The sequence below is a fragment of the Botryllus schlosseri genome, chromosome 10 (genome assembly GCF_051294905.1).
Source record: "Botryllus schlosseri isolate E-star chromosome 10, Bs_hap1, whole genome shotgun sequence".
NCBI classification, from domain to species: Eukaryota; Metazoa; Chordata; class Ascidiacea; order Stolidobranchia; family Styelidae; genus Botryllus; species Botryllus schlosseri.
The window spans coordinates 28,186,818-28,212,395 of NC_137245.1; the positions used below are offsets into that span (position 1 = coordinate 28,186,818).

General features: G+C 40.9%; 2 protein-coding genes across 2 annotated transcripts; both read left to right on the forward strand.

Moving 5' to 3' along the window:
- The first annotated feature begins 1,292 nt into the window (after positions 1 to 1,292).
- Positions 1,293 to 11,240, forward strand: LOC145447720 (grainyhead-like protein 2 homolog). The gene is made up of 18 exons (XM_080325972.1): positions 1,293 to 2,415; positions 2,940 to 3,132; positions 3,728 to 3,786; positions 4,399 to 4,466; positions 5,488 to 5,567; positions 5,906 to 6,007; positions 6,071 to 6,216; positions 6,859 to 6,938; positions 7,000 to 7,070; positions 7,786 to 7,897; positions 8,338 to 8,486; positions 9,456 to 9,551; positions 10,100 to 10,169; positions 10,234 to 10,416; positions 10,477 to 10,589; positions 10,692 to 10,868; positions 10,925 to 10,989; positions 11,049 to 11,240. The coding sequence occupies exons 1-18, from the start codon at positions 1,622 to 1,624 to the stop codon at positions 11,176 to 11,178; spliced, it is 2,688 nt and encodes an 895-aa protein (XP_080182098.1). The 5' UTR covers positions 1,293 to 1,621; the 3' UTR covers positions 11,179 to 11,240.
- Positions 11,241 to 14,442: 3,202 nt separating this feature from the next.
- Positions 14,443 to 20,850, forward strand: LOC145447686 (meiosis expressed gene 1 protein homolog). Its single transcript, XM_080325944.1, has 2 exons — positions 14,443 to 14,610; positions 19,882 to 20,850. The coding sequence occupies exons 1-2, from the start codon at positions 14,513 to 14,515 to the stop codon at positions 20,066 to 20,068; spliced, it is 285 nt and encodes a 94-aa protein (XP_080182070.1). The 5' UTR covers positions 14,443 to 14,512; the 3' UTR covers positions 20,069 to 20,850.
- The last annotated feature ends 4,728 nt before the right edge of the window (positions 20,851 to 25,578 follow it).

The following is a 25,578-nucleotide window of genomic DNA, read 5'->3' on the forward strand; positions in this document are numbered from 1 at the left end:
AATTCTACTAAGGTTTTTGGAGAGTTCTAGACAAGTTTTAGATAGTTTTTTCCGATTATAAGGAATATTCGATCTGCGAGGAAAATGGGACCAGCAAACATCTGTTATTACGCGGAAGTCCTTCTCCAATTTTATCGATATTTTTTGAGATTTGGATATCTGTTTTTGGCGAGTTGACCCGATTTACAGTAATGTCCGTTCTGCGAGGAAATCAACCGAAAATACAGCCATGTGCGGAATTTTTTTGCGTTTTCGTGTAGTTGCAGAGTTGTTGTTGTAGTTGCCGCTGTTCGTAGAATATTTAAATTGAAAGTGTCTATTTCATGACGAAATAATCACCCCAGAGCTGTGATCGGAATCGCTCCGAGCTATCTGCGATCGAATCGAACTCTCTCTTGCGTATGTTGCGTCGCAATCGCGCTCGCTTTGACGCAAATCATTTTGTTTATTTCATAAAGCGTTTAAAAACCGGATTGAAAAATCAACGGACAAATATTTTACGGCCGTAAAATATCGAAAACACGAAAACCTCGCCTTTTTCGAATCGCAGCTTCCAAAGTTTTTACTTTAGATCATTTTAGGTCATTTGCAGACTTTTATCGCCGTACCACCCGATACCATGAACGTTTTTGGCATGCAAAAGCGTGACCTTTTTAAATTGCATTCGAGACATACCAGACCATTACAGAATTATATAATTCCAGCACGTGGGGCTGCCGTGTTGTGTCCGTGCCTTTTTTTAGCCCAAAACTTTCAACTGCAAAACATTTTTCCTGGATTTCTGTGGAAAAAAACGTGAAAAATTATCGGGTGAAGATGTCCGAACGAAACGAGACAGTCTGGAGCGAATGTGAGAAAAAAATAACCAACGTGAACTGTCTCTCTCGTTTCGGTTTTAAGCGTTTTCAGACTAGGTTTAGGTAAAAGTGATTGTCAGTTTATCATTACGCTTAGTTACCATAGTTCTGGTTCGGAATATGCCGGAGAAATTTCAGCTTTTCTAAATTGAATTATTATTAGACTAATAGCTACACAGTTGTTGTTTTCTTCGAATTAGACTAGAATTGGAATTGCTGAATTCCCAAAAACTTGCAAATTTAAATAATTTCCAAATTAGACAGGAATGCAACAAAAATCAAGTTCAGTTCGTATCGAATCAGAGATCATTCTCATAAGCACATGAATGGCAAATGTCTGTACAGCGAGCTTGGCTCGTTTCGCATTATACAGTTCTTCTGCAGCATTTTCAGGAAAACCAGAAATCTGATTAGAAATGAAGCGATTTTACAAGTTAGATTAAAATTATATGTATATGTAATTATGATTAGAAAACTAGAATTATCTGAAAGTCTTTCAAGTGTGGCAGACACGCAGTTTTGTTTTCGTATTACGCGTTTTACAGTGCTGTGTATTAGATTAGAATTTATCGTAAAAACGCGCGTTTTATATATCAACGTTGACAACTAGGATTATCTAATCGTCAAAGTCCGCTAAAAATGCAGTATTTTTCGCGAAAAACATACGTTTTTTACACCAATACATCCATTCTGGCAGATATTCCAGTGCTGTGTATTAGGCGCTTTTTACCGTTACCACTCCGGACAAAAAGTACTTATACAACATGATTTACGGGACTAGCAACGACGTTTTGATATCCGATGTCACCGCCAAAGACACCAAAGCAGCCTTCATTGCAGTGCATAATACTGAGAGTGGAGGCTCTTTGGAAACCAGGCTAGAAGGTGCTGCTAGCAACGGCCGGGAGAGTGTTGTCAGCGACCCTGGTTATGTCAGCAGTAGTAGCTCTGATCGACCTCGCTTTTTAAGCGTTGAAGAATTCAGCACCACAGAATACAACGCTGTCATATCACCTTGCAATACAAGTATTTGCGACGTACTAAACGATACATTCATAGCGTCAACTGCAAGCTCTCCTGAGAGCATTACAGAAGACAAGCCTACCGGTACTTTCGAACAAAGCCTTTGCGATAGAGCTAGAAGCATCGTCACATCGCTACAAGACGCTAAAAACGCAAATACAACACAAGAAATATCTAATTACGACCAAAAGCTTGACTTTGACATGTTTTTCGACGGCGTTTTGGAAAGCAGATATTCAGAACTATCAGCTCAAAATTTTTCATCCATTTTCGCAAACGACGCGGGTTCCAGAGCGCCAACTGATGGTGAATACGAAATGTCAATAAATGACTTGAATTTAATGGATGAAATAGCTTTGAACTTGCACGGAACGAATGTTTGTCAACAGCAAAACGTTTGTCAACAAACTTTACCTTCCTTGATGGAGTTTTCGAAGTCTGGAGACTCTCAATCGCGTCAAAATGCGGACTTTTCGGGTCAGGATGATGAGTTTTTGAAACGGCATTTGGAGACTCAGGTTTTTGCAAAAGTCAGGTACAATCATGTCCTTATGATGATCTTACGATGGTTTGCATGCTGCTGTTCTATTGAAAAAGTAATTCTGAGTGCACGACTTCAGAATTAGGCGAAAAAAAATAATCGAAATTTAGGATATATTTTGCTAGATTTGTCTTTTTTTTAATTTTCAAAAAAATATTTCCTAAATTTCGAATCAGAATCACGGTATTAGTAACGTTCGAAAACATTTTAGCGAATAAATTAATACTATCAATAAATTGATTCTACTTTTATTCTTTGCGAAATGCACAACTTGGTAGTTTGTGGTATTTCAAAAAGTTTAAAACTCCTATTCAAACATTTACGAATTAAGTTCTTCTAGCGCAGCGTCTAAACTTTTGCATACATTATAATAAAATATTCATTACCCAAATTTATCAAAACCCGAAGCTTTTCAAGCTGTACACAATAAAACTGTGCATCCCAAAAGGTGTTTAAACCTTTGTTAGGCGTTCAACAAAGCTCAGTAATCTATTTCTAATCACAAAGCCCATTTGCAGCTCCACAAAATCTGGTGTCGTGCCACAATCTACGTCAGCAGCCGATAAAATCATCGTTCCTACCACGAGCGAGGAGGAAGCGTGGCGTTCGTATCTTGAAAACCCGATCACAGCAGCAACCACGGCCATGATGTCCATTCGAGGAGATGAAGATTCAGCCGCGGCTTTGGGGATGTTGTACGATTATTATAAGGTGTATATTTGCAAGATTTTCTTCAAATAACTTAATTATCTTAATCTTAGTTTTGAATTTTAACATTTTTATTTAATATTTTTAATGTTACAAGGACACTATTTACTCAAGTGGGTATGGTTTTAGATTGCTTCTAATTGGCAGTTTTCGTCATTCAGGCCAATAATACTTACTTTTTTACGAATTTTTACTTATTTTAATTTTGTTACCCAATTTTTATTATTACACGGTCGGTGGTTTGAATATTTTTATTAGTGCGCACATAGCTATTGATTAGATAAGTACCCGAAAAGTCTTATAGTTTTAATAAACGTATTGTTGCAATGTATAATATGATGAAAACAATCTCGACGTTGTGTAACACGAACCAGCTGTATAATTTTATTATATTTAGTAAATATTTTCAATATTACAAGGCCGGCATCAGTACGATGCCGCAGATTGCGTTAAAATACTCAGAATCGTCGCGCAATTGCGGTTCCGATACAAGCTTACAAAGTTAATGTCGCTTCCATGATGATTTTGATTCCCCAGATTGTGGCGCAATACTCAGAATTGTCGCGTAATTGTGATTACTGCACAAACAATTTTTTAGGTTCCGAAGGAAAAGCGATTGTTAAGTTATCCCGGGAGTTCTGCAGAACTGAAAATGAGGTAAATATTGAATTTGGATTTACTTGGAATTTCGCGTGAATATTCCAACTCCAGCATTGAGAATTAAGAATTGTTTTTGCTCGATTGGTGTAGTATGGAATAACTAAATCTCCGAATAGCTCACGGCTAAGTCTGTGATTGTAATCTGATACCCTTTGCTAGCTCATGAAGTAAGTCCTGTAACAAAACTCTACACTTTGAGGTGTAAACATGAGCGTAATTCGGAATATGTGTCCAGATCCGGCAATTTTCTGCAACGAAATCCTGAAATGGGCAAAAATCGCGAGAAAAAGGCGCGATCCGTTACGATCAGGCGCCTTTCCAATATTTTGTCAGTATAAGCTAATTATTTCATATTTTTAGTATAGAGATAGATTTCAGTCACATTTTCAATAGTTTCGGTTTTATTTTACGATAGAACGTTGGTCCTTAATAACCTAGAGAACCCATACGCCAATATGCAAGGCTTCTGAGAATCACTGATTTTCGCCTATAACAACAAAAACGAAAATATCACACATTGCTCATCTAATACATTAACGACTTTACTTTTGTTTCTACTTGAGAGTAAAATTTGTATTTTTGAAAAGTGCAGAGTTTGTCTCATTACAGGCCACTTCAACAAAGCATTCCGACTTCAACTATTACGAGCAGTTTCGTCTCAGACGTACGACGTTCAGGTAACCGTCTATAACAGTGGTTTCCAACCTTTTTCGACTCATCGCCCCCTTTTGAAGCTCCACACCGATCATCGCCCCCCAAATATTGGGAACCGAAAAACAGCACTTCGTCAGCCCCCTCCCCCGAAAAAAAACCGTTGGTCTTTGGCCCCATAGTGTCACAAACCAAACCCCAGACCCCTCTCCGCCAGTGGGCGTTTTGTCGATACATATCAGATATACCCATTTCATGTACTGTTAGGTGAGTCAGCGTATTTCGCCTAAACGCGCGAAGCGCGACAAATTTATATAATTCATGATTGAATCGGTCAATATGGTCGATGTGGTATGTTGGAAAAGGTAGGACCCCTAAATAATAATTCAACATCTTCGGGCGGAATCGTTGTTATATTGACTTCTTTACATGATGCTATTTCGTGACCTCCTATATCTGCTATGTCAGAAGATATGGAAATCGTCGAAACGTACCAAACTAAAAGACGCACCCGATTTCATATTGTTATTTCTTTATTGGCAAATAATTTTTTCCTTGCGGGATAGCATTTGTCCTGTAGGGTTAAGGTCGCCAGGACAGGAACATTCGGCGCCAGCCATTGAGGCGCCTATGGACAATTAAACATATATGTATATATATCGAAGTTTTCGGTCAGCATAAGGGCATTCCTTTTCGGCCAAGGTCTTCCCGCCCCGACTCCAATATAGCCGTTTTAACACGCCATCGCCCCTCTATCGCCCCCTTCCTCCGTTTTCGCCCCCTAGACTGCCAAATCGCCCCCTGGGGGGCGATATCGCCCACGTTGGGAACCACTGGTCTATAACACACAATCTGGAATGATTTTATTCCGTACTTAAATTCAAATTATTTTTAAATATTCGAAAAAACACGTGAATTTTTTTCAAATATTCGAAATTTTTAAAAATAATAATGTTTAAATTTTTAATTGGTATTTTTCTAAATTTAAGTGTATAACATAAATTCAGGTAGCCACCATCCCCAACAATCTAATTGTTCTAATTGCAGGCGAAATCTCAACAAACGTCCTCCCTCCAATCACAGTCACAAAGCCAAAGACGTCGCTTCCTTTCGTAGTGGACTCCGAGGTAAGGGCTGCTCAATTTTGGATTTCAAAATAATAGTATTTACGGTAGCAAATTGAATCATTATTTATTGTAAATATAACCACAGTAAATTCATTTTTTTTAGTTTTCTTGTGTAATAACTTGTCTTTTTAGACAATCTAACGATTTCAAGAAGTAGCCAGTAAAATTGGAACAGTTTTAAATTTATTTTATATGAAATAATCTAAAACTATCTTCTTGATTTGTTGTGCCGCGTTACTTAGGCAACCTAAACATTGTATCAAGCGGCCACAAAAATATAAAGAAAAAAGTTATTTATGACCAACACTAATGGGTATATTTCAAAATATTTCTCACAGCAACGACTGGACCCAGTGGGCGACATCATAAAGCAGCAAGGGTCAAACACAGTCGAAGATCCCAAAGTTAAAAGCGAACTTTCCCGAGTCGATGAAAATCAAGTGAGACCGATTTTCTGTCGATCTAATTTCGATCCCAGCCTCAAATTTCAAACTCCCTTCAAGAAATTGGCAACAAAAGTTGAAAAATTACCTTCACTCGTTTTCACGGGCAACGCGACTTTCGACCCCGCCGCCACCATCGATTTCTCGGCATTGTCGGGGCATTCGAACGATTCTTACGTAACACACAAAGAACAACGACAGTCTTCGTGAGTTTGCCTGCTTGCTAAACTGCGGTTATATTTTAGGCTACTAACGATGTATTTTTTTAATTTATCAAGTTTCTTTTTGCAAAACTAGACCTGTAATACATCTTATTGTTATTTGCAAATCGCTACTGATACCTAATATTTGAGTAGAAATTTAGCAGGCTGCTTCTTCTTGTAAATTCCTGCTTCTAAACTAGACCTTTATTACTTACTTTACACTTGCAAATCGCTACAAGTACTTAATACTTGAGTAGAAATTTAGCAGGCTGCTTCTACTTGTACACTTCTACTTCTGAACTATACATATAATACTAACTTTACACATAAAAATCTTAACTGATACCTAGTGCTCAAGTAGAAATCTACCATGCTCCTTCTTCTCTAAAATAAAACCTATAATGCTTACTTTACATCTTATAATCGCTGCTACTTGCGTACCAAGGACGACTACTTGGGCCTCCTAATTAAATCATTTCTCTCTCTCAGTGAGATGCAATACGTGATGGAGGCTCCAAAAATTGACATGCTACTTCTACTTTAAAAGTAAACCTATATTACTTACTTTACACTTGTAAATCGCTGCTACTTCTACCAACGACGACTACTTGGGCCTCTTAATTAAATCCGTCCTCTCTCTCTCAGTGAGATGCAATACGTGATGGAAGCTCCCAAAAGTTTAAAACAGAAAGAAGACGACCCTACTATGTCATACATCAACAAAGGTATGGCGCACATGAAGCGACTACAACTCGATCTTATTTTCACATCTTGCTCTCAATTCAGGCCAGTTCTATTCCATCAACCTCACGACTCCGGTAGAAAACCGGGAGATCGACTCCGGGACGAAAATCAGGGTGAGTGGGCCTCATTTGCGTATTTTCACTGACTAGGCTTGTATACAGATTACCGGGTTGTGAAAATGTGCAACTACAACTATCACTACTCGCTTTTCAAAACTCGAAAGTAGATCTACAGCTACTTACTTTTCAAAGCCCACAACTAGATCTTTTCAAAGCTCGCTTGAGAAACTAGAACTAGGACTAGAACAATCCACTTTCCAAAATCTGCAACTACCACTTATGACAGATATAGCCCGTCCGTCGTCTGCGGATATCAGCTTACAGTTTATACTTAACTGGCACTTCCACAGTAGCTGACACGAACGTCCTGTGTTCTGCGTAGTTCTTGACTGGCAGTTCAATAGAGACGACAACAATTGCCTTTTCCAGATATATTGTACAGTAATTCGGATAGTTTTAGCAGTAAGTTTCAGCGTACATGAGTCTCGTAATCTGAGTCAATCTTTGATATGCACTGGGTTATAACTATGCGATAAGTCACGTGATATAGCATTATACCATAACGGATAGGAGAGAGAAGGGGCCAGAGCACCACACACTAAAACTAATGACTTTTCAAAATCCGCAACTACAACTGAGCTAGAACTAATCAGTTTTCAAAATGAGCAAACTAGAACTAGAACCGGTAGGTGTATAGTTAGTTGGCCGTTTAAACTATAAACAGATCAGTATATTTTTTACAAGTGTGTGACAGACTCTGATGTTTCAGAGCGTGATTCACATCGTATTCGGAGACAGGAAATCGGAGGAAGAGCAACTGCGTCACTGGAAGTATTGGCACGCGCGACAACACACGGTAAAGCAAAGAATTATCGATATAGGTGAGATTTTGGGCGTTGTCGTGGTAATAACAATATTAGTGTCGCGTTTGACTGATGACTCAAGACTTGACTTGTACTAGCGAGATATAGTTCGTTGAGGTTTTTCGAGCATTTCTAGCTCTATAGTTCTAATTGCTCGTTTTGAAAAATGATTAGCTCTAACTCTAGTTCTAGTTGTGTATTTTGAATAGTGAGTAATTCTAGTTCTAGTTGTATGATGTGTAATACCAACTTGATAAAAGTCGTGCTTGGTTGATGACTCTCATAAAATCGGAGAGTGAAAAACGTATATATCCAAAGGTCGCTTTTGACGCATCAGTATCAAATATCACGTTATATATCAGATGTCAATCGCGACTTGTCGCCGTTGGTTCGATCTTTGCTTCAAATCTACAAAAATGTCACTTTCTAGCGAGCTTTAAACCTTTAAAACTTTACAGCCGACTATAAGGAAAGCAACATGATCTACGACGTAGAAGAAATAGCCCATAACGCGATCTCGTTTTGTTGGAACGCGTGTGATACCGCGCGGATTTTCGTCAGCTGCAATTGCCTAAGCACAGATTTCTCCGCTCAGAAAGGAATAAAGGTTCGACAACTTGAATTATCACTCAATGACACGCTAACTAGGCGTCATTTATTGTTGGTATCTTTGTAGGGTTACGACTAGGCCTGGGCACAATGATTCGAGTACTCGAATCTGAATCGAGTATTAATTTCAATGATTCGAGTCATTTCGAGTAGGCCTACTGAAATTATACGCTTATCGCAACTGAAAGTTAAAGTACCAACGAGAATTATAGTTTTAATACTTGATTGGCCGTGTCGCAGCATACGAGACATAGTACAAAGCTACGAACGTGACTAGAATAGCATATTTTCGAAGTCGTGATCATCCCACAACATTGTCAAGAAGTGCAATGAAATCGGTATGGTCGAAAAAATACAAAAGTGTCTTTAACGTGACGGATAACAGGCATTATATTCTTTGTGGCGGCATAAAAGGTACATATTTTAACATTGACATATTACATTTTGGTATGACGTCATAATGAGTGATACTCGAATACTCGACTCGACTCGAAGCATAATGCGTGATTCAGAATCGAATCACTCAGGTCCTCGATTTTGCCCAGCCCTAGTTACGACCTCTTTTTGCTGTTTTTGCAAGTGTCATCGGAGGACGCCGAAATATCCTCTTTTTTGAGAATTTTCCCTCTTTTATTGAAAATTTTGATTAAATGTATGTTAAAATTAAACTGAGAATGAGATATAGGAAACGAGTACTCGAGTAACGTTCCGGGAGCTGAGCCAGAAAGTTTCCCGTTTTTCTTTTATTGTAGTCAACCAACGGAAAATGAAATGAAATTGTTCCTACGACGTGACTGATGATATCGTGAATACGTATCGTTTTACATGCGACTTTAGATTTTTCTTGGGTTTGATAACATCAGCGCCATTCACACACAGCAGAGTAGGCCGTATTAAAGCGACTGTGTTTACCCACCAATAACATATACTATGTATGAAACATTTCAAAACTGACGAAGTGTTACAGGGCTTACCGCTTCTACTGCAAATCGATTCGTACATCGTAGGACAGGACACGCCATTTCATCGCGGCCATTGTCAAATTAAAGTGTTTTGTGATAAGGTTTGTTACTGGAAGCAACCCGTTCAGTTTGTTAGTGTATCCACTAATACTTTTCATAAGTGTGCTGCTAACTATCACGAGGACATGTTCTCTATATTGGCTAAGGGTCGCAATTTATTTCATTTGTCTGTTCTTGAGTCCACGATCATCACTATGAGCAAACGTAGTCTATGCCAACAGAAAGAATTTGTGTATCATTTGAAAATCGCGCATTAACTTGTTTTGCTTCGCTATCTCCATGCCAACGCTGCAGTTCTCTCGTTTCCCCAACTTTGTATATTGTCTGTGTGACGTCATAATTAGCGACATATTTTGTTGCTGAACATAGTTATTCGAATTCTCGCATTATTGCTGACGATAGTCCCCTGACGAGGGTCAGCCGAAAAGCTTCGGGAATAAAACGAATATTTTATTCTAACACTTTTCGCCTGACAAATTCTGCTTTGATTTGGTTTTTAAACCTATCGGACATTTTTTTGTCCGCAATTCTCGAACCTTTTTTCCGTCCACTCGTTCGACGTAAACTTATCGTGCGATACCGAATGCAGGGAGCGGAGCGCAAAATCAGGGACGAGGAACGTAAAGCGTCCAGGAAAAGGCAAAAAACTTCAAAAACAAGTCAGTTTGCGATCGATTTCCACGCTTTACCACGTCGATTACCAGCGTTACTACGCTTTGACAGGCAAGACGCAGTCACAAACGAGCAACTTGTTCCCAATCAGCGAGCTGAAGCCAGCAATCACTCCACAAACGTCAAGTTCCACTCAAGCCGGGAATCAGCTTCAAAGAAGGTTGGATTTCGTGAGTTTCAAGACGATGCCGGACTTGGAAACGAAACCGGTTTTGTTCGTACCCGGACATTCGGGTAATCCGCAAACTATACTCAGTCGCTATCAGCCGTGTGATCGCTTCGATACAACCACAGGCCACACCGCGATATCCCACGCGCCCGTTACTTCCACTTTGTCGCCGACTCCTCCGACGCTATCTTCACCGAAAGCGACGATCACAGCTCCAGAACCTGAGCAGCCAGCAACGGTGAGCCTTGAGCTCGGAGTTGAGCCTGCATTGACTGGGCTTGAAAGCTTTGCTAAGCGCCCGACGGCTGCGTCCTCCCAATCAAAGCTTTGTTCCGAACAGGAATTTGTGGACCGCTCAGCGACTAAACGACCGCGCTCAGGCGACGGGGAGGAGATCGCGGGGAAAGTCCCGCGCACGAAGGAAGAGCGTGTTTTGTTGTACGTGCGACATCAAGCGGACGAAGTGTACGACGGCCTGATGCTGGAGACTCCGGATCTGCCGGGTTTGAAACGGGCGGTGAGTCGCGCGCCTGACGAGTGTCAGCACCTCCCTAACCTCTCTCTCGCTGCCAGATCTCGCTCAAGTACGGATGCGCGCACAACAACATCAGGAACGTTTTCAAGAAGTCCAAGAAAGGGTGACAATGGATCACTATTGTCTGGCTTTGCTTTTGTCAAACCGTTGTTTGTTGCGCAGGATCCTCGTGCGCATGGACAACAACATCATACGTCACTACAGCAACGAGGACACTTTCGTCATCGACATCAGGAACGAGATCGCCGCCGGTGACGTCATCCTCCATCACGTCACCTTCACCGAGGTGTGACGTCGGCAACAGAGAGAGAGTTTACAGGGTCTTTTCTAAGAACAATAAACAATCCTTCTGCGGCCTCTTTTGCCTGCACAATGGCATTGTTGAGAGACGAGGTCGCCCAAAAAGGCGCGAGATTGGGCTGTCGGCTCCGAGTCGAGGGAACCGTTTTACGTAAAGTTGTTGACACGCGAGACGAGTTGGCGTAACTCCGGCGCCGCGGAGAGAGCAACGAGAGGAATTCGACTCCACCGCGGGATATTAACACAACAGGAATGAATTACCGTACAAAAATGAAAATTATAAAATAAATGAAATCACGAGTCTCACCCAACGATGTTATGTTATGTGGAGCGTGCTTGAAGCACCAAAGTAGGAAGGTCTATTAACCAGTTTCCGACCATAGTGTGGGGTGTGAACACAAATGCGTGTAAACGAGTCGAATACAGCGACCAAGGATGGGAAATAGGTGCGGCAATCAGATTTTCGCCAAAGTCCGAGTACGAAGGCTGGATGGATGTGATGCGCGATTGACAACAAACAAGAAGGTGTCATTGAACAGCTGGTTGGTGGTACAAGACTCGACCACGGCTTTCAACAGTAAATTCGTATTTCTTGACTCGAAGAACTTTTCGCGTGCCTCTTATCAAGAGCGGCTTTGGACTCCGCTTCCATCAAACTAAACGACCCGGCCTAGAAAGGTCGCCAGAAAGAATTTTTGTATCATCTTAAAATCTCGCACTAGTTGTCGTTGCTTAGCTGTTCGTCCGTATTTTCGTAAAATTTATTTTTCTGTGTTGCTGCATTGTCTCATTGTCTTGGTATGCTATTCCTCACGGGCATTACTTCTCCGAGTTGCTTGTTGTTACACACGCCGCAGTGTTGCTATGGTTGAATTTCAATTCATGTTTTTTTTATAACTTTGCATTATTGCGTCACAATTCGCCATTGCGTTGTGAATCATGCCGGTTGCTCTTGATAAGAGGCACGCGAAAAGTTCTTCGAGTCAAGAAATGCGAATTTACTGTTAAAAGGTGTATTTGCAAGTTTTATTTCGAGGGAGATTTTTTCAAAATTATTGTACACATGTAGAATACGCACCCCCGATTTTAGGAAAAAATGATTAAATTGTGCGTATGATACATAGAAATTTACGCTACTTATATCGAGTTGGTCGTCTTATTTGTAAAGTGCACATCGCTACTCATAGTGACAGGCAAACACTGTCCAAGTATAAAATGCAAACGTTTGCAATCTATAGTGCAAGTAGCGAATGTGAATAGTGCAAGTGCAAGTCATGTCGTGTGCGACATCTAGCGATTTTCAACACCGGGTTTAGCGAATTTTGTCCATCCGGAGTTGACAACACTGCTCTTGTCTGCCATTGAGACTTGACATTCATCTACGAATCTGACGCATTATATCGATATGCAATAGAATACATCCACACATAGTGAACCTGTGAATTAAGAAATCGCCAACCTAATGACAGCGAGTCGCCAGTTCACCTACCTATTGCTCCAGGGACCACACACGGACACAGTCGTAAGTTACAGTACCCAGTACCAGCGATTGAACATGAATATTTGCAGCCCGGGTGGACTGTTTGCGGCCGCACGCCATATAATATGTCATCGAAATGAGGTCGCGAAGACTAAAAATTTTGAACACCCCTGTCATAGATACACCGGCTAAAGTTGGAATTCTGTCATCCAAATCCGGAGTAACACCTTTCTGGGGCCAGGTGCCCGCAGGTTTATTAATATTTTCATCGTTTTAAAACATCACAAGACTGCGCTACAATGAAAAGATTGGAAGGTGTCGAAACAACTTGGAGTAACCATTAAGACCCACCTTAACCTAGGCGAAGGCGAAATAAGAGGCATGCACACTGAATGAAAAGTAATGCAGAGAATATAAGACGCAAGCGACAAAATGAGGTGGCATGTGGCGGAGGGCGAGGTCGATGCTAGGTCGTGGTCTGGTAATCCTGCATGAAGACGTGCTAGTATTGATTTATAAGAAATTGCTTGTATTTCGACTTGAATGCGGACATGCTCGACGACTGTTGGATAGCCGACGAGATGCTGTTCCACAATTGGGGTCCGGCATACTTGATAGAGCAATGCGTTTTCTTGTATTCAGTCCTGATCATATGGTAGTGTTGGGATCAAGTCACTACCTTCGAGTCACGAGTCATTTCGAGTCATTGCACATTTTGACTCGAGTCAAGTCAAGTCAATCGATTTTCAAAGGTGACTCGAGTCAAGTCAAGTCACTCGATTTTTGGAGGTGACTCGAGTCAAGTCAAGTCAAGTCAAGTCACGAGTTTATAGTACACCAAATCTTTTGAGAAGCGATTTATCAGTTGCACATCCAGGCCACCGTGGGGCTTTATTGGCAATGATACGGATGATACGATGTTGAAGTTTTTGCAGTGGGTCAATTGTATTCTTGCAGGCAGCACCCCAACAAAGAATTCCGTATTGTAACATAGGAGTGATAGGAATAGAGTGTTGAAGAGTATCAACAGCACGCTGACTGGCAGATTGAAGCTTAGGCGGCGATATAGACCACATACCTTCGATAGTTGTGGTTTGAGTGATTGTATGTGACTCTTCCAGGACATGTCCGAATCCAGTAGGCTAAAACACCAAGGTATTTGGCATTTTTAGTGTTGGAAATTGGTTGGCCAGCGATGTCAACGGTTAGGTTATCGCAGGAGTTCACGACGAATAATTGGGATTTCGCAGCGTTAACCCGAAGGCTATTCTGGGACGTCCACTCATGCACTTTGGGCATTTGATCACGGGTGACGGCATTCAAGCTTGCGGTAGTAGGTGCGTGAGATAGGAGGTGAGTATCGTCAGCGAAGAGTGTGGTATTCAATGATGAGGTTTCAAAGATATCATTGACATATAAAGTAAAAGGGACAGGTCCAAGAACAGAGCCTTGCGGAACACCACAGGTAACAGGGTGGGGGGAGGACAGAGGGTTGGATATCGAAACCATTTGATATCTCCCAGTTGAATTAGATCATATCCTCGGCCTCGGCCATATAAGAGACACGTGCATGAAAAGAAATTAAGGACAACATCAAACCATAATAGCGATGAAAATGAATGATGCATGCGTCGATACGCGAGGTCATCTTAAGGGGTGCCTAACAAAATATCAATTATTTATTTGCAAAGGTACTTGATAATCATCGCCAACCAGAAAGGATCTGTCTTCCCGAAATCTTTGAAGCATGACCGAGTTGCTAAGATACGGGAAAGATGATTTCAAATCATTTCGAAAGTCGTTGGCTGTTTCGCGACTTGGCAGGAAAGCTTTCGTTTGGCATTAAATGGCTGTCGCTGCTGCAAGATTTCAATCCGGGATGCCGCAACCAAAATCTATGGTCAGAGCAAAGCGCTGGGACGATGAGGTGGAAAATGCGTTCAGGTAAGGCAAAGAATTTACCAGTATTTCAAACTTCGGATATACTCCAATATTAAATATCAGGTCACGACACGGTCAAGACACGACACGGCCCGGCCTTGAAATATAACTTTCATATTTAACATCAGACGCATCGAAACCTTCTACCATGGGACTTGTATACCTTATTAATAGGATTTTGTGTCTTGTGGCTGATGGAGAATACCGTAGAATAGCCGTACGCTGTTGCTGGTCGAATCTTTCTTACCTTTAGATACTAGCAGTGTTGGGATCAAGTCACTACGTTCGAGTCACGAGTCATTTCGAGTCATTGCACATTTTGACTCGAGTCAAGTCAAGTCAATCGATTTTCGAAAGTGACTCGAGTCAAGTCAAGTCACTCGATTTTTGGAGTTGACTCGAGTCAAGTCGAGTCAAGTCAAGTCAAGTCACGAGTCAAGTCACAATTCAAGTCAAGTTGGCTTTTCGAAGTATGAGGCATGATTTTGTCATTTCAGTTTGCTGGCTGTCTGAAATACATATTGAGTGGTCATTGATTCTGAACCAATAAACGAATATAGAGTTAAATATACACGCAAGAAGACGCTGTATCGCTCACATATACCTAGAACTGCTAAACTACGTAAGTAATTGCATAGCCTCAGTTTATAGTTACCAGCCAAAATAGAGAATAATAGAGAAACGAATTGATAAGATGCACTTTACAAACATTCGAGCCTGCGCCAATGGTTGATTACTATATAAACTATATTCGAATTCAATTTTAATCAACCAAGAGGTTTGGTTAAGGTGAGAACAGAAAACAGAAATATACATTTTACTATTAAATTACTTTACTATACTAGTTTACGACATCGTAAGCTATAAGCTTCGATCACTTCGTTTGCGGTTAATTTATTTGAGAAAGAACAATGAAGGCACAGTGAAACGCAAGATCATTGAATGATTAGTCGCTTTCGCGGGTTACACGAGCGTTTCGCGAGCAATACGGCCATATGCAAGATACAAGGATTTTTATCGACACCGATTACTTGATGACTTGAAATTGACTCGTGAATTTTGCTCCGAGTCACGAGTCAATCCACATTTTTGATACGCCGAGTCAAGTCAAGTCAAGTCATTTTAGCAAATTGACTCGAGTCAAGTCAAGTCATACGAAAAAGTTGACTCGAGTCTGACTCGAGTCAAGTCATGACTCGAGTCATCCCAACACTGGATACTAGCTGTTAAATAGACCTGACTGGAATCAGTGGTTGTTTTCGTCAATAAGTTGCGCGTGACAGAATTGTTTCTTCCATAGAATAATTAAAGAATTGAATGAAAAGTTGCGAGTGACGTTTGCCACCAATTGCACTGTGGTAAATAGATATTACAGTGTCCGTAATCTTGAATAAATTGATTCATGATGATTAGGGCTGGGCACAATGATTAGAGTACACGATTCTGAATCGAGTACGGTATTAATTTTAATGTTGTGACGTCATTATGAATGATACTCGAATACTGGAACCGTAAATAAATGTGTTTTGTTATTGGGATGATTGAGATTGCAGCAATGTAGGATAATATACCGAATTGAGCATAAAATATAGCATTAAGAAAAATTCCGGCCCGCAAAAAAGTTGTACACTCGAAATTTGGCCCGTGACTACGAAAAGGTTGCCGACCCCTGCTGTAGATTATTGTTAAAAAACAATAATGGGCTTGAAAGAAGCTCCCTGGAAAGCCGCTAACATTTGTCTAAATGCGTTTGAAAGTCGTCGTTGAAGAGTGGGCGGGCAACCGACAGCGGAGGCGGGCAATCATGAAACCACGGTTCTTGATTGGGTAATCGGCTAAGCTTCACTGATTACTGCAACAGCTGACTCAGATTCGGGAGCCTCGCTTTACTAAATTGAAAGTCTGTTTTGCTGAGGTAGAGTCTGTTAGTAGCGGTTGTGGTTCTGTACAAGCGCGTTGTGGGTTGATGAGTCATTAGTAGTACTGTAACACGTGTTCTTTGAATGCTTCAGAGTCGATAGCAGTAGTTTATGATTTGGAGCAACAATAGTGCAGTCATGGCAGAGGCAAAACGGCGAAAGATTGCACACATGCCGCAGCGAAGAACAAGATCCAAATCTGAGCAGTACTTGGTCGGATATACTTGCGATTACATCTGTGGCTCGAGATTACCTACTATACGAGAAGTGCATCTGAAAGAGCATTGTCCTCAGTCAACCCCTACTCATGAACTATGTACTGTGGTGGTGGATGATGTAATGACAGTGTTAAAAATGGCGAGAATTGCGACAATGCAGAAATCACATGTGGTGCGATCTCTTCAAAACCTGCACGAAAGATGACGTGATCTGAAGAAGAATCCGAAACAGGAAAGTGATCCCAAGGGTAAGAGGAGAAAATTCACTGATAATTTGGACAAGCTGTGGGATATTGGAAGTAGAGATGCCATAACAACAATAGAAAATGACATTTATCTATCACATGAAAGAAAGCTTGAAGAGATTGCATTTTATGAAGATCAACGGCAATCTCGCCAGTCAATAATGTTGGGAAGAGACAAAATTCTGGCTAAAGACCTCAAAAAGAAAACAGCAGCCATTGCAGATCAAACTGTTGAAAACGTTTCACACGACTCAAGTTGTGACTATGTTGTTTTAGCATCATCGTCATCTTCAAAAGAGGGTGACAGTTTGAGTTCAAGTTCTGGCTATGATGCTGATGTTGGACTTGGCACCTCGACCCAATCCATTAAACTGATGGCACCTAAAAATATTATGAAAAATACGCATGTGTCCCAAGCTCTGGATCGATTGCGAGTAACTGACAACGATGCAACGATGCTGATGGGAGCATTTATTAAGGCTTGTGGAGGAGATAAAGCCATGTTCTCCCTGTCAAGATCTTCAACGAAGAGAGCCAGGGAAACAAATCGCCTGGAAATATCTCAGGACATTTTGGAAAAATTTGCCGAAAATAGACCACAGCATGTTGCCATTCATTGGGATGGAAAGCTCACAGAGGATAGATTAGGAAATCGATATGAAGCTTTGTCAATTGTTCTATCTTGTCAACCTCAATACTCGGAAGGAAAACTACTTGGAATTCAGAAGATACAAAATGCGGCAGGTCAGACACAAGCTGAAACTACTTTCGATATAATTAAAAAGTGGGATATACAAGATGCTGTAACAGCTTTGGTTTTTGACACCACAGCAAGCAACAGCGGCTGGAAGAAGGGTGCAGCGAAGATCCTTGAGGACCTTCTAGGAAAGAAGGTTTTTTAGTTTTTACCATGCGTGTCGGCACCATGTGTATGAGCTAGTAGTCAAAGACGTCTGGAAATGTTTATTTGGAAAAGCAACAACCGGACCAGAGAACACATGGTTTGCCCACCTTAAGAAGAGCTGGAGCAGTCTTGACAGAAAACAGCAATTCAAGACTCTGACTATTCCTATATGCTTTAAAGAACGAGCTGCAATGACAGTTGAGAACTTCAAGCTACTACTCGCCAGAAAAAATTTCTTCACACGGGATGACTACAAACAATGTGTGACTAATGCTCTTGCTCTTCTCGGTGCAGATGGAGATATACATCATCACAAACCTGGTGCAACACACCATGCAAGGTGGATGGGCACAATTCTGTATGCTCAGAAGATGTTCATGTGGGCTGATCAGTTACATTACAAATCTGAAGAAGTGGAACTGCTGCATCGCTTCAATGCATTTTTAGTTCTCTTTTATATCCCTGCATGGGTTGCTTCCAGCATCGGTCGTGATGCAGCCGGTAATGACTTGAGATTCATCCAGGACATGTTGAGTTACAAGGAACATGATGAACAAGTTTCCAAAGCTGCTTCACAAAAGCTTTTAAAGCGGTTTCCAAAGCTGCTTCACAAAAGCTTTTAAAGCATGACTGGTATATCGTGGAAACAGCTGTATATGCCTTGTTTTCGCCGAGTGAAAGCAATGAAACCCGAGAAAATATGGCAAAAACGCTACTGCAGGTAGAACGAACTTCAAGTTTCAGGAGAGGCCCGCCCTCGTTGAATGCAACATTACACATCAACAAGGACACTACTTTGTCTGATTTTATTGGGCCACAGTCATGGTACATATTTGATGTTTTTGAATGCTCTGGGGCGTGGCTAGCTCAACCGGTTGATGTTTGGCACCTATCAGATTCCTACACCAGAATGAGCTCCTACATCAGTTCTGTCAAAGTCGTTAATGATGCCGCAGAACGAGGTGTAAAGCTAAGCACAGACTATGCTGCAATCTTGACTGACAATGAACAACAAAGAGACAGTCTGCTTCAAGCTGTGGAACAGCATAGAAAGACACTTGTAAACAGCAGGAAGTCAACTCTAATCAAAAGCCTGTCATCTGTAACTTGTGCCTCACAATGCAACACTGATCTGCAACGTACTTTTTTAATGTCTTTTGTAAATAGTGCTTTTCGCCTTCATTCAATTGTGAATAAAAAGTGCAATATGCGTTCGTTTATGGGTGAGACGTCGACTAGTCATAACAAGTAGGCTACTACTGAGATGTTGACTCCTGGTGGTAAATTTTTGAGTTTCACTCACTGTCAGTAACTTTAGGAAAGGTTGAAGGTAGCAAGATGCATGAATCTAGTTTATTCGTATCTCAACTAGCGAGAGCACCTGTGCAATACATAGCACTATCTGCAGGTAGATATTAACTTAGGCGGTTGCAATGTTGTACTTTGGACTCTTGATGACAACATTAACAAAGGCAATATATCATGTCTGTAATGACACCAACAGAAACGACTGCACAACAGCACGCAAAAATCGTTACCAGCAGTGTTCACAAAGTCGGTCTTTCAGCCAATCATTAGCTTATTATTACCGGCTTCAACCAATCAGGATTAATGGCGTCTCTTTGCCCGCCCACTTCATCAATTCCCCGCCCACTCGGTGACGGCTACTTTCAAACGCATTTAGACAAATATTACCGGCTTTTCTGCGAGCTGCTTTCAAGCCCATTATTGTTTTTTAACAATATTCTACAGAATAAGCGATGGACACGCAGAATTCCAAACATTTTCCAAATTTTGGACAACCCTAATGTATACTGTGTTGTGAAAAAACAAACATTAAGAAATAGCTGTAATGCGCACCACAAAGTCTCTGTGACGTCATAACGACAAGATATGCTACTCAAGGTGAAACTCCCCCCTTTGATCACGGCTGGATAGCCACTGTCTGTCCGCGCTACGACACCTTTTCCAATATTTTCTTCTCACAGATTCCAAGCAGCAGGATACCGCGACGAGCTCGAATATCAGGTCGTAAATCAGGTGCAACCGGAACGATGGCCGTGCTCCGGTTACATCAAGAAACTGCAACGCAAAGACGGGACATTTTATTACTATAATCGGGCACGAGAGTGCCAAGACAAGGAGGTCCACAAGATAAAGTTGTATAAATATTAATAAAATACGCGTATGTTGTCTCGACAATTATTTTTGCGAAGTGCGACACTACATACGCTGCGTGTTTCAAAATCCAACTTAGTTGCACGTTCGATTGAGTATGGGTCGGGTGTGAGACATTAGTATCACGTGCCTCTATGTGTGTTTCATGTCGTTGATACTTTGGTAAACTGTGTAGAGCCCGGCCGATATTTTTAAGTCGATACTGATAAAACCTTCACGGATAACCCTGATATATATTCAGCCGATATGGAATCTAGCTTAAGGCTTATTTTTAAAACTTCAGAGCATTTATTTAACCAGCTTTACAACCATCGCTACGATTGGACATGAAATGAACTATATAGGCTGCATCTGTGAGCATCTGGTCAGTAATGGTGTGCTTCTACTATTTAAGAGTAATCAAGTAAGTTTCGCTTACTTGCACTGAGCACTCGAGTGTTAATGATTTGGGATCACTTCAATACTCCAAGTCTAACAGTTCCAGATTATAGTTCTCTGTCTCCCTAATACTGTGCTGTGTTGTCACTAGAATGGCTGATATTATTTGAACCTCTACAGGCTGATAACGATATTTCTTTCAAAGTGTGTTATTGGACGTGATATTAATAATCGATGTTGCAAATATTGGATAGGCCTTCACTTCCTTGCATTACATGTTGTGATTTTTTGGGTGGGTGTCGTCAAGATGTGTTTTTAGATTGGTAATTTCGGGATTTTATCCGATTTATTCAAAGGCTGCTTCTATTTCTTTTAGTTATTTATAAAACTTACTTGTCATCCATAGTCGTGGTCGATTGTCATGGAAAACGAGTTCAGAGCTTTATTTATACAGCAAAGAGTAAACTTACTATCCGGTGGAAATATCAGACACAAGAAACAACAAGTCGGAAATGAAACAGCGCATAAAGACGAGAGTGATGCATTGAAAACCTTTGTTGATATGATGAAAAGAAACAATGGTGCTATCGCGAAGTGTGGAAAAAAGGATGAAAATCGGCGTACTAATAACTTGAAGCACAGCAAGTGCAGTGCTTTGGAAACTCCAAATCATTCAGCAACAATGATGAGGCATGCAAAGAAAGACGCAAGAATGATGTCATCGTTGGACATGGGTGACTTTACCAACCCATTTCGTAATGCAGGAAATTGTGGAGGCTTGGAATTTCAAGCTTCTGATGTCGGTTTGATGCAGTTTGATAACTTCGACGGTTCGAAATCAAAAAGTTATGTAGCAGAGGAGCTCGTAAATCGATTGAAAACACAGAATTTGGTGAATTCATTTAAATCTGCTGACTCGGAGACACTCCACGACCCTAGAACATGTAGAAAATGCAAGAAAACGGAGGAGGAAATACGAGAGTCTGCCTTTCTGAAGCATTATGCGACTAAAGTGGAAACCCGCACGTTAGATCGTAGAGTTGACGATATCGTTCACACTACAGACACTGTTTTCATGATCGGCCAACTTGCGGCGTCGCTGCCCAAGCATAGTGACAGTCCCGAAAGAATTTGGGCGCGTTTGCTTCGAAAAGAGGGTCATGGATGACCATTGCACGTGCAAGGATTCTGTGAGGAACATTTTTTCCCAGGAAACAAGACAAAAGACTGTTGGGGGCACAGTACCTTTGGGTTCATAGACAGGAATCTAGCAAGCTTTTCTGAAAGAGAAATGGATCAGGTTACTTGCCCGGTTGACGGTTCCTGACAGGATTCCAAATCTATAATGCAAGGGCCAGACGTGCTCGAGCAGCTCAGCACGACATCGCTAAACTTGGTTTGAAAAGGACCAGAGCACAAAAGAATCCAAACTTAGAATTTAGTCACTCTCAGTGAAGCGTAGGCTATCAAATAATGACCTAGTCATAGTATTGAGACTCGAGTCCTAGTGACTGAATTTCACTGTTCAGTTTCGGGTTTAAGATATGTTGGCCCGACTTTTTACATTTCTGCGTGGATAATATCGACTGCCTTGCATTCATAATATAACGGTAGTAATGTCCCTCGCTTTCAACAGATTCTGATCCTATTTACAAGTAGGCTTACCAGTAGTCAGTACCGACAGACAAAATGCCAATAATGTGGTAACTTAACTATTTTCCAAAGCTACAATCAAATGTATGTCTTGTCGACCATTTGCGTCTCGAGTCATGCGTAATAACTAGGGCAAGTTTTTGTTGCACCAAAATCACGGGAAAGTTGCATTTAATTTTAACTAAAGTTGCATAAAAAGTTGCATTTATAATTTTTGTTGAATTATTAGGGTACCGTATGAGATACTCGAAAGCCTCCGTTCTATAACCTAGTTCCTGCAGAGCTGTCAAATTTGTTACTTCGCCATTTAAGGGATTGACGGAACCGCTCAAAATTCCATTTTTTCCCAGCACAGAGCAAGAAAATTACGAAATGCGGGAATAATTACCCCCACCCTGAAATTCCAAGAAGCATAGCGATAACCCCTCCACCTAAAACAAGTGGAATAACACACCCCAAACTGGACCCAAAGCATTACAGAACAACTCACTCTTAGCGACTTCAACAAAATCAAGAGACTGAAGAAGGGGACCCAGCGAAAATGTAATTTTCGGCGGTCTCGCCTGGGCGTTCGTGAAATGACAAACCATTTCAAATTTAAACAACAGGATTAATAAAGCGATCTATTTACATACAAATCGGGCACCGTCGTCCTTGGCAGGGAGAGTTGAACTTCTCTCCATTGTGTCATAGACAGGGCATGGTATGGTATGGAACGAGAATTTTCCATACTCCATACTTGCCTTACTCTCTCCATACCATACTTGCAATTTTCCATACCATACCAACATTGTTCCATACCATACTTGATACTTATTCCATACTTTCAAATACTTTAATATCATAAGTATAGTTCCTTTTCTAGCACCTATATTATTGATATTTCGGATGTCATTATTGCTTAAACTAGCCTAGAGGCGAATCTAATTCCTGGCACTAGTTTCACAGAGTCTGTCTTGGTGAGGTTTAGTTCACGGTGATGAGGTGCCGTGCACGTCTACTCTACAGCTTCCACGACCAAAATGAGATAGTCAACAGATTATTATCTAGGACCGTCCATGAAGTGGACTGGTAACATACCGCCCGCGACAAGACTTTGTCCGGCCCGCGGACAGTTTCCCGTCTTACATGATAATGTGGCTCGAGGCTCCAGTTTGCCGAGACACTCCACTACTTGCCTAAACGTCAAATTTTAGATATTGTATGTTATTATATAGGTGTGCGCATTGCGCAACGTGCGAGAGTGGAGCTTACGCGTAGGTTCATCGCAGCGAGAAGACTTGCATTATTAGCACTTACGATGTACTCAACCCTTTTAGTTACCGGGCTCATCAAACGCTTTGAAATCATAATTAAGGATTGCCCCGTGAGTTAGTTGATCAGAGAACAGCAGACATGGCGGCGCCTGTATGACAATGCTGTCCTCAAATCCACATTGTATTGTCATTATCGGCGAGAAATGGTTTAAAGTCACATTGCTGTCGATAAAATACATCCATTAAATACGATTTATTCCTTGTATATATGCGCGAATAATGTATCCATTCTGCAATCCGGCCGCCAAGTACTTAATTTTCCTATATCCAGCCCACCGAATGGAGAAGTTGCCCGCCCCTGCTCCATAAGAATACCATCGCATTCCCGGTACATTGGCATAAGACACATGCAAGTTTGAAGTAAATACTCGCAAAATAATTTATAATATAGGCTAGGGTTACCATATTTCAGCAACCCAAATTCCGGACACTCTTTAGCGCCCACTAGTGGATTTCAAAATGAGTTATGACGTCACACTGGCAAAGCTTTGCTCATAGACCAGAGGTGGTCACGGTCCGGTTCAGGAGTTTGTGGCTGTGTGTTGTGTAACCGGGACCGAAAGCACATGTTTTCAGCCCCCTCCCGCCCAAATAGACAATGATTTTGAGCCCACACTATGGGGGTAATCGATGCAACTTCTAGGCGGGGGGGGGGGCTTGCTATATGAATCTGGTTTCAATCTGGTAGTTCAATTATCTGAATAAATTCTGCCAATAATATTGGTCGTTCGCCATAAGCCTACTACTCTCCGCCATCACGATCAGAGTTAGCGGTAGTGCTGGTGGAGCATGATGAGTTCGAAAATACAGGGAGAGTAATTGCACATCGTTAAGTCATGTTCATGTTCTACCTATAGGATTGATTATCAGCCTTATGCCGGTGCGCCCAACGGAGCTTTATAAACACCCCAAATCCAGTGGTTTCCCACCTTTTATGGTCGCGAATCCATCTCCAATTTGAAAATGTTCTGTGGCCCGGATCAAAATTTTACGAGCTGATTACTAAAAGAAGTCAGCACCTTTGCCCAGACTTACTCACGGCCTATTTTGGAAGCTGATTACGTTCAACATATTCGCAAACCCCAGAATAAAGGCAAAAAACCCCCTCCGTCTGGAACCACTATCTTTGAATAAAGCATTTGGACGGCCTTAACGATCTCTAGGAATATACCGTTCTCCTATAATTGTGATTACAATTAGGCTTATTCCGGTAAATGAAGTTCGTTTTTATTTATATTTTATGGCAGCTTTAGCGAGGGTGGTAGTCTCCATATTAAAATCAATAAATGTGATGGTAAATCGCGCGCAGCGCGAAGAAAAATATCATACATCTGCATAAATATTCCCAAAAAATATTTTTTTTATTCTGATTCACGAAAAAAATTATGAGCCTACGTCAAAATTCCGGACATTTGGTATATTTTAGAAATTCCTCCCGGACGCTAGTTTGAACAGTGAAATTCCGGACATGTCCGGAAAATTCCGGACGTATGGCAACCCTAATATAGGCGCACCCAAAAAATATCCCAGCTACAGGCGGACAATACTGCAGCGATCTGCGTGATTATTAGTACAGTATTTGGTTGGGGTTAGCGTGGCGAGAATTTCAAACTATGTCTACCCACTCCCTGATCTATATTCCTAATGCGAGAGCTTTTGAAATATGACCGATAGGATATCTCGGTATGTAAATAGTATAGATGTGAGGATAATGTTTCAGAAGAAATGTAATTATCAATCACATTGACCAATTAGCAGAGTTGGATCAATTACATTATTTCAGTTCAATTACAATTACAATTACAATTACTTCCATGCATGTTTCAATTACATTACAATTACAATTACTCCATGCTAAAAATATCAAATTACAATTACAATTACAATTACTCCTTGCATGCTTCAATTACATTACAATTACAATTACAATTGCTGCTGTTGAACATGTAATTGAATAATCATAAATTCAACCGTGCTCCTTGACAACCGTAGCGTCGTAATTAACAACAATTCAAGTATTCATGTTTCATTCATGATGCGCAAATACCCGTTAATTAATAAAAAGAAAAAACGTTTTCGAACTATTCCAGTATGCAGTATGTCGTTGAAAAAAGTATTATAATATATGCACGTGTTGGATTTGCGTATATAGTATATAAT

Bases quoted from the DNA above. Each gene is read 5' to 3' on its own strand.
- LOC145447686 (XM_080325944.1), top strand. From the start codon at position 14,513: ATGGCTGTCGCTGCTGCAAGATTTCAATCCGGGATGCCGCAACCAAAA. The intron at 14,611-19,881 runs GTAAGGCAAAGA...TTCTTCTCACAG, and splicing joins GAGGTGGAAAATGCGTTCAG to ATTCCAAGCAGCAGGATACC.
- LOC145447720 (XM_080325972.1), top strand. From the start codon at position 1,622: ATGATTTACGGGACTAGCAACGACGTTTTGATATCCGATGTCACCGCC. The intron at 6,008-6,070 runs GTGAGACCGATT...ACTCCCTTCAAG, and splicing joins CCCGAGTCGATGAAAATCAA to AAATTGGCAACAAAAGTTGA. The intron at 10,170-10,233 runs GTCAGTTTGCGA...ACGCTTTGACAG, and splicing joins GCAAAAAACTTCAAAAACAA to GCAAGACGCAGTCACAAACG.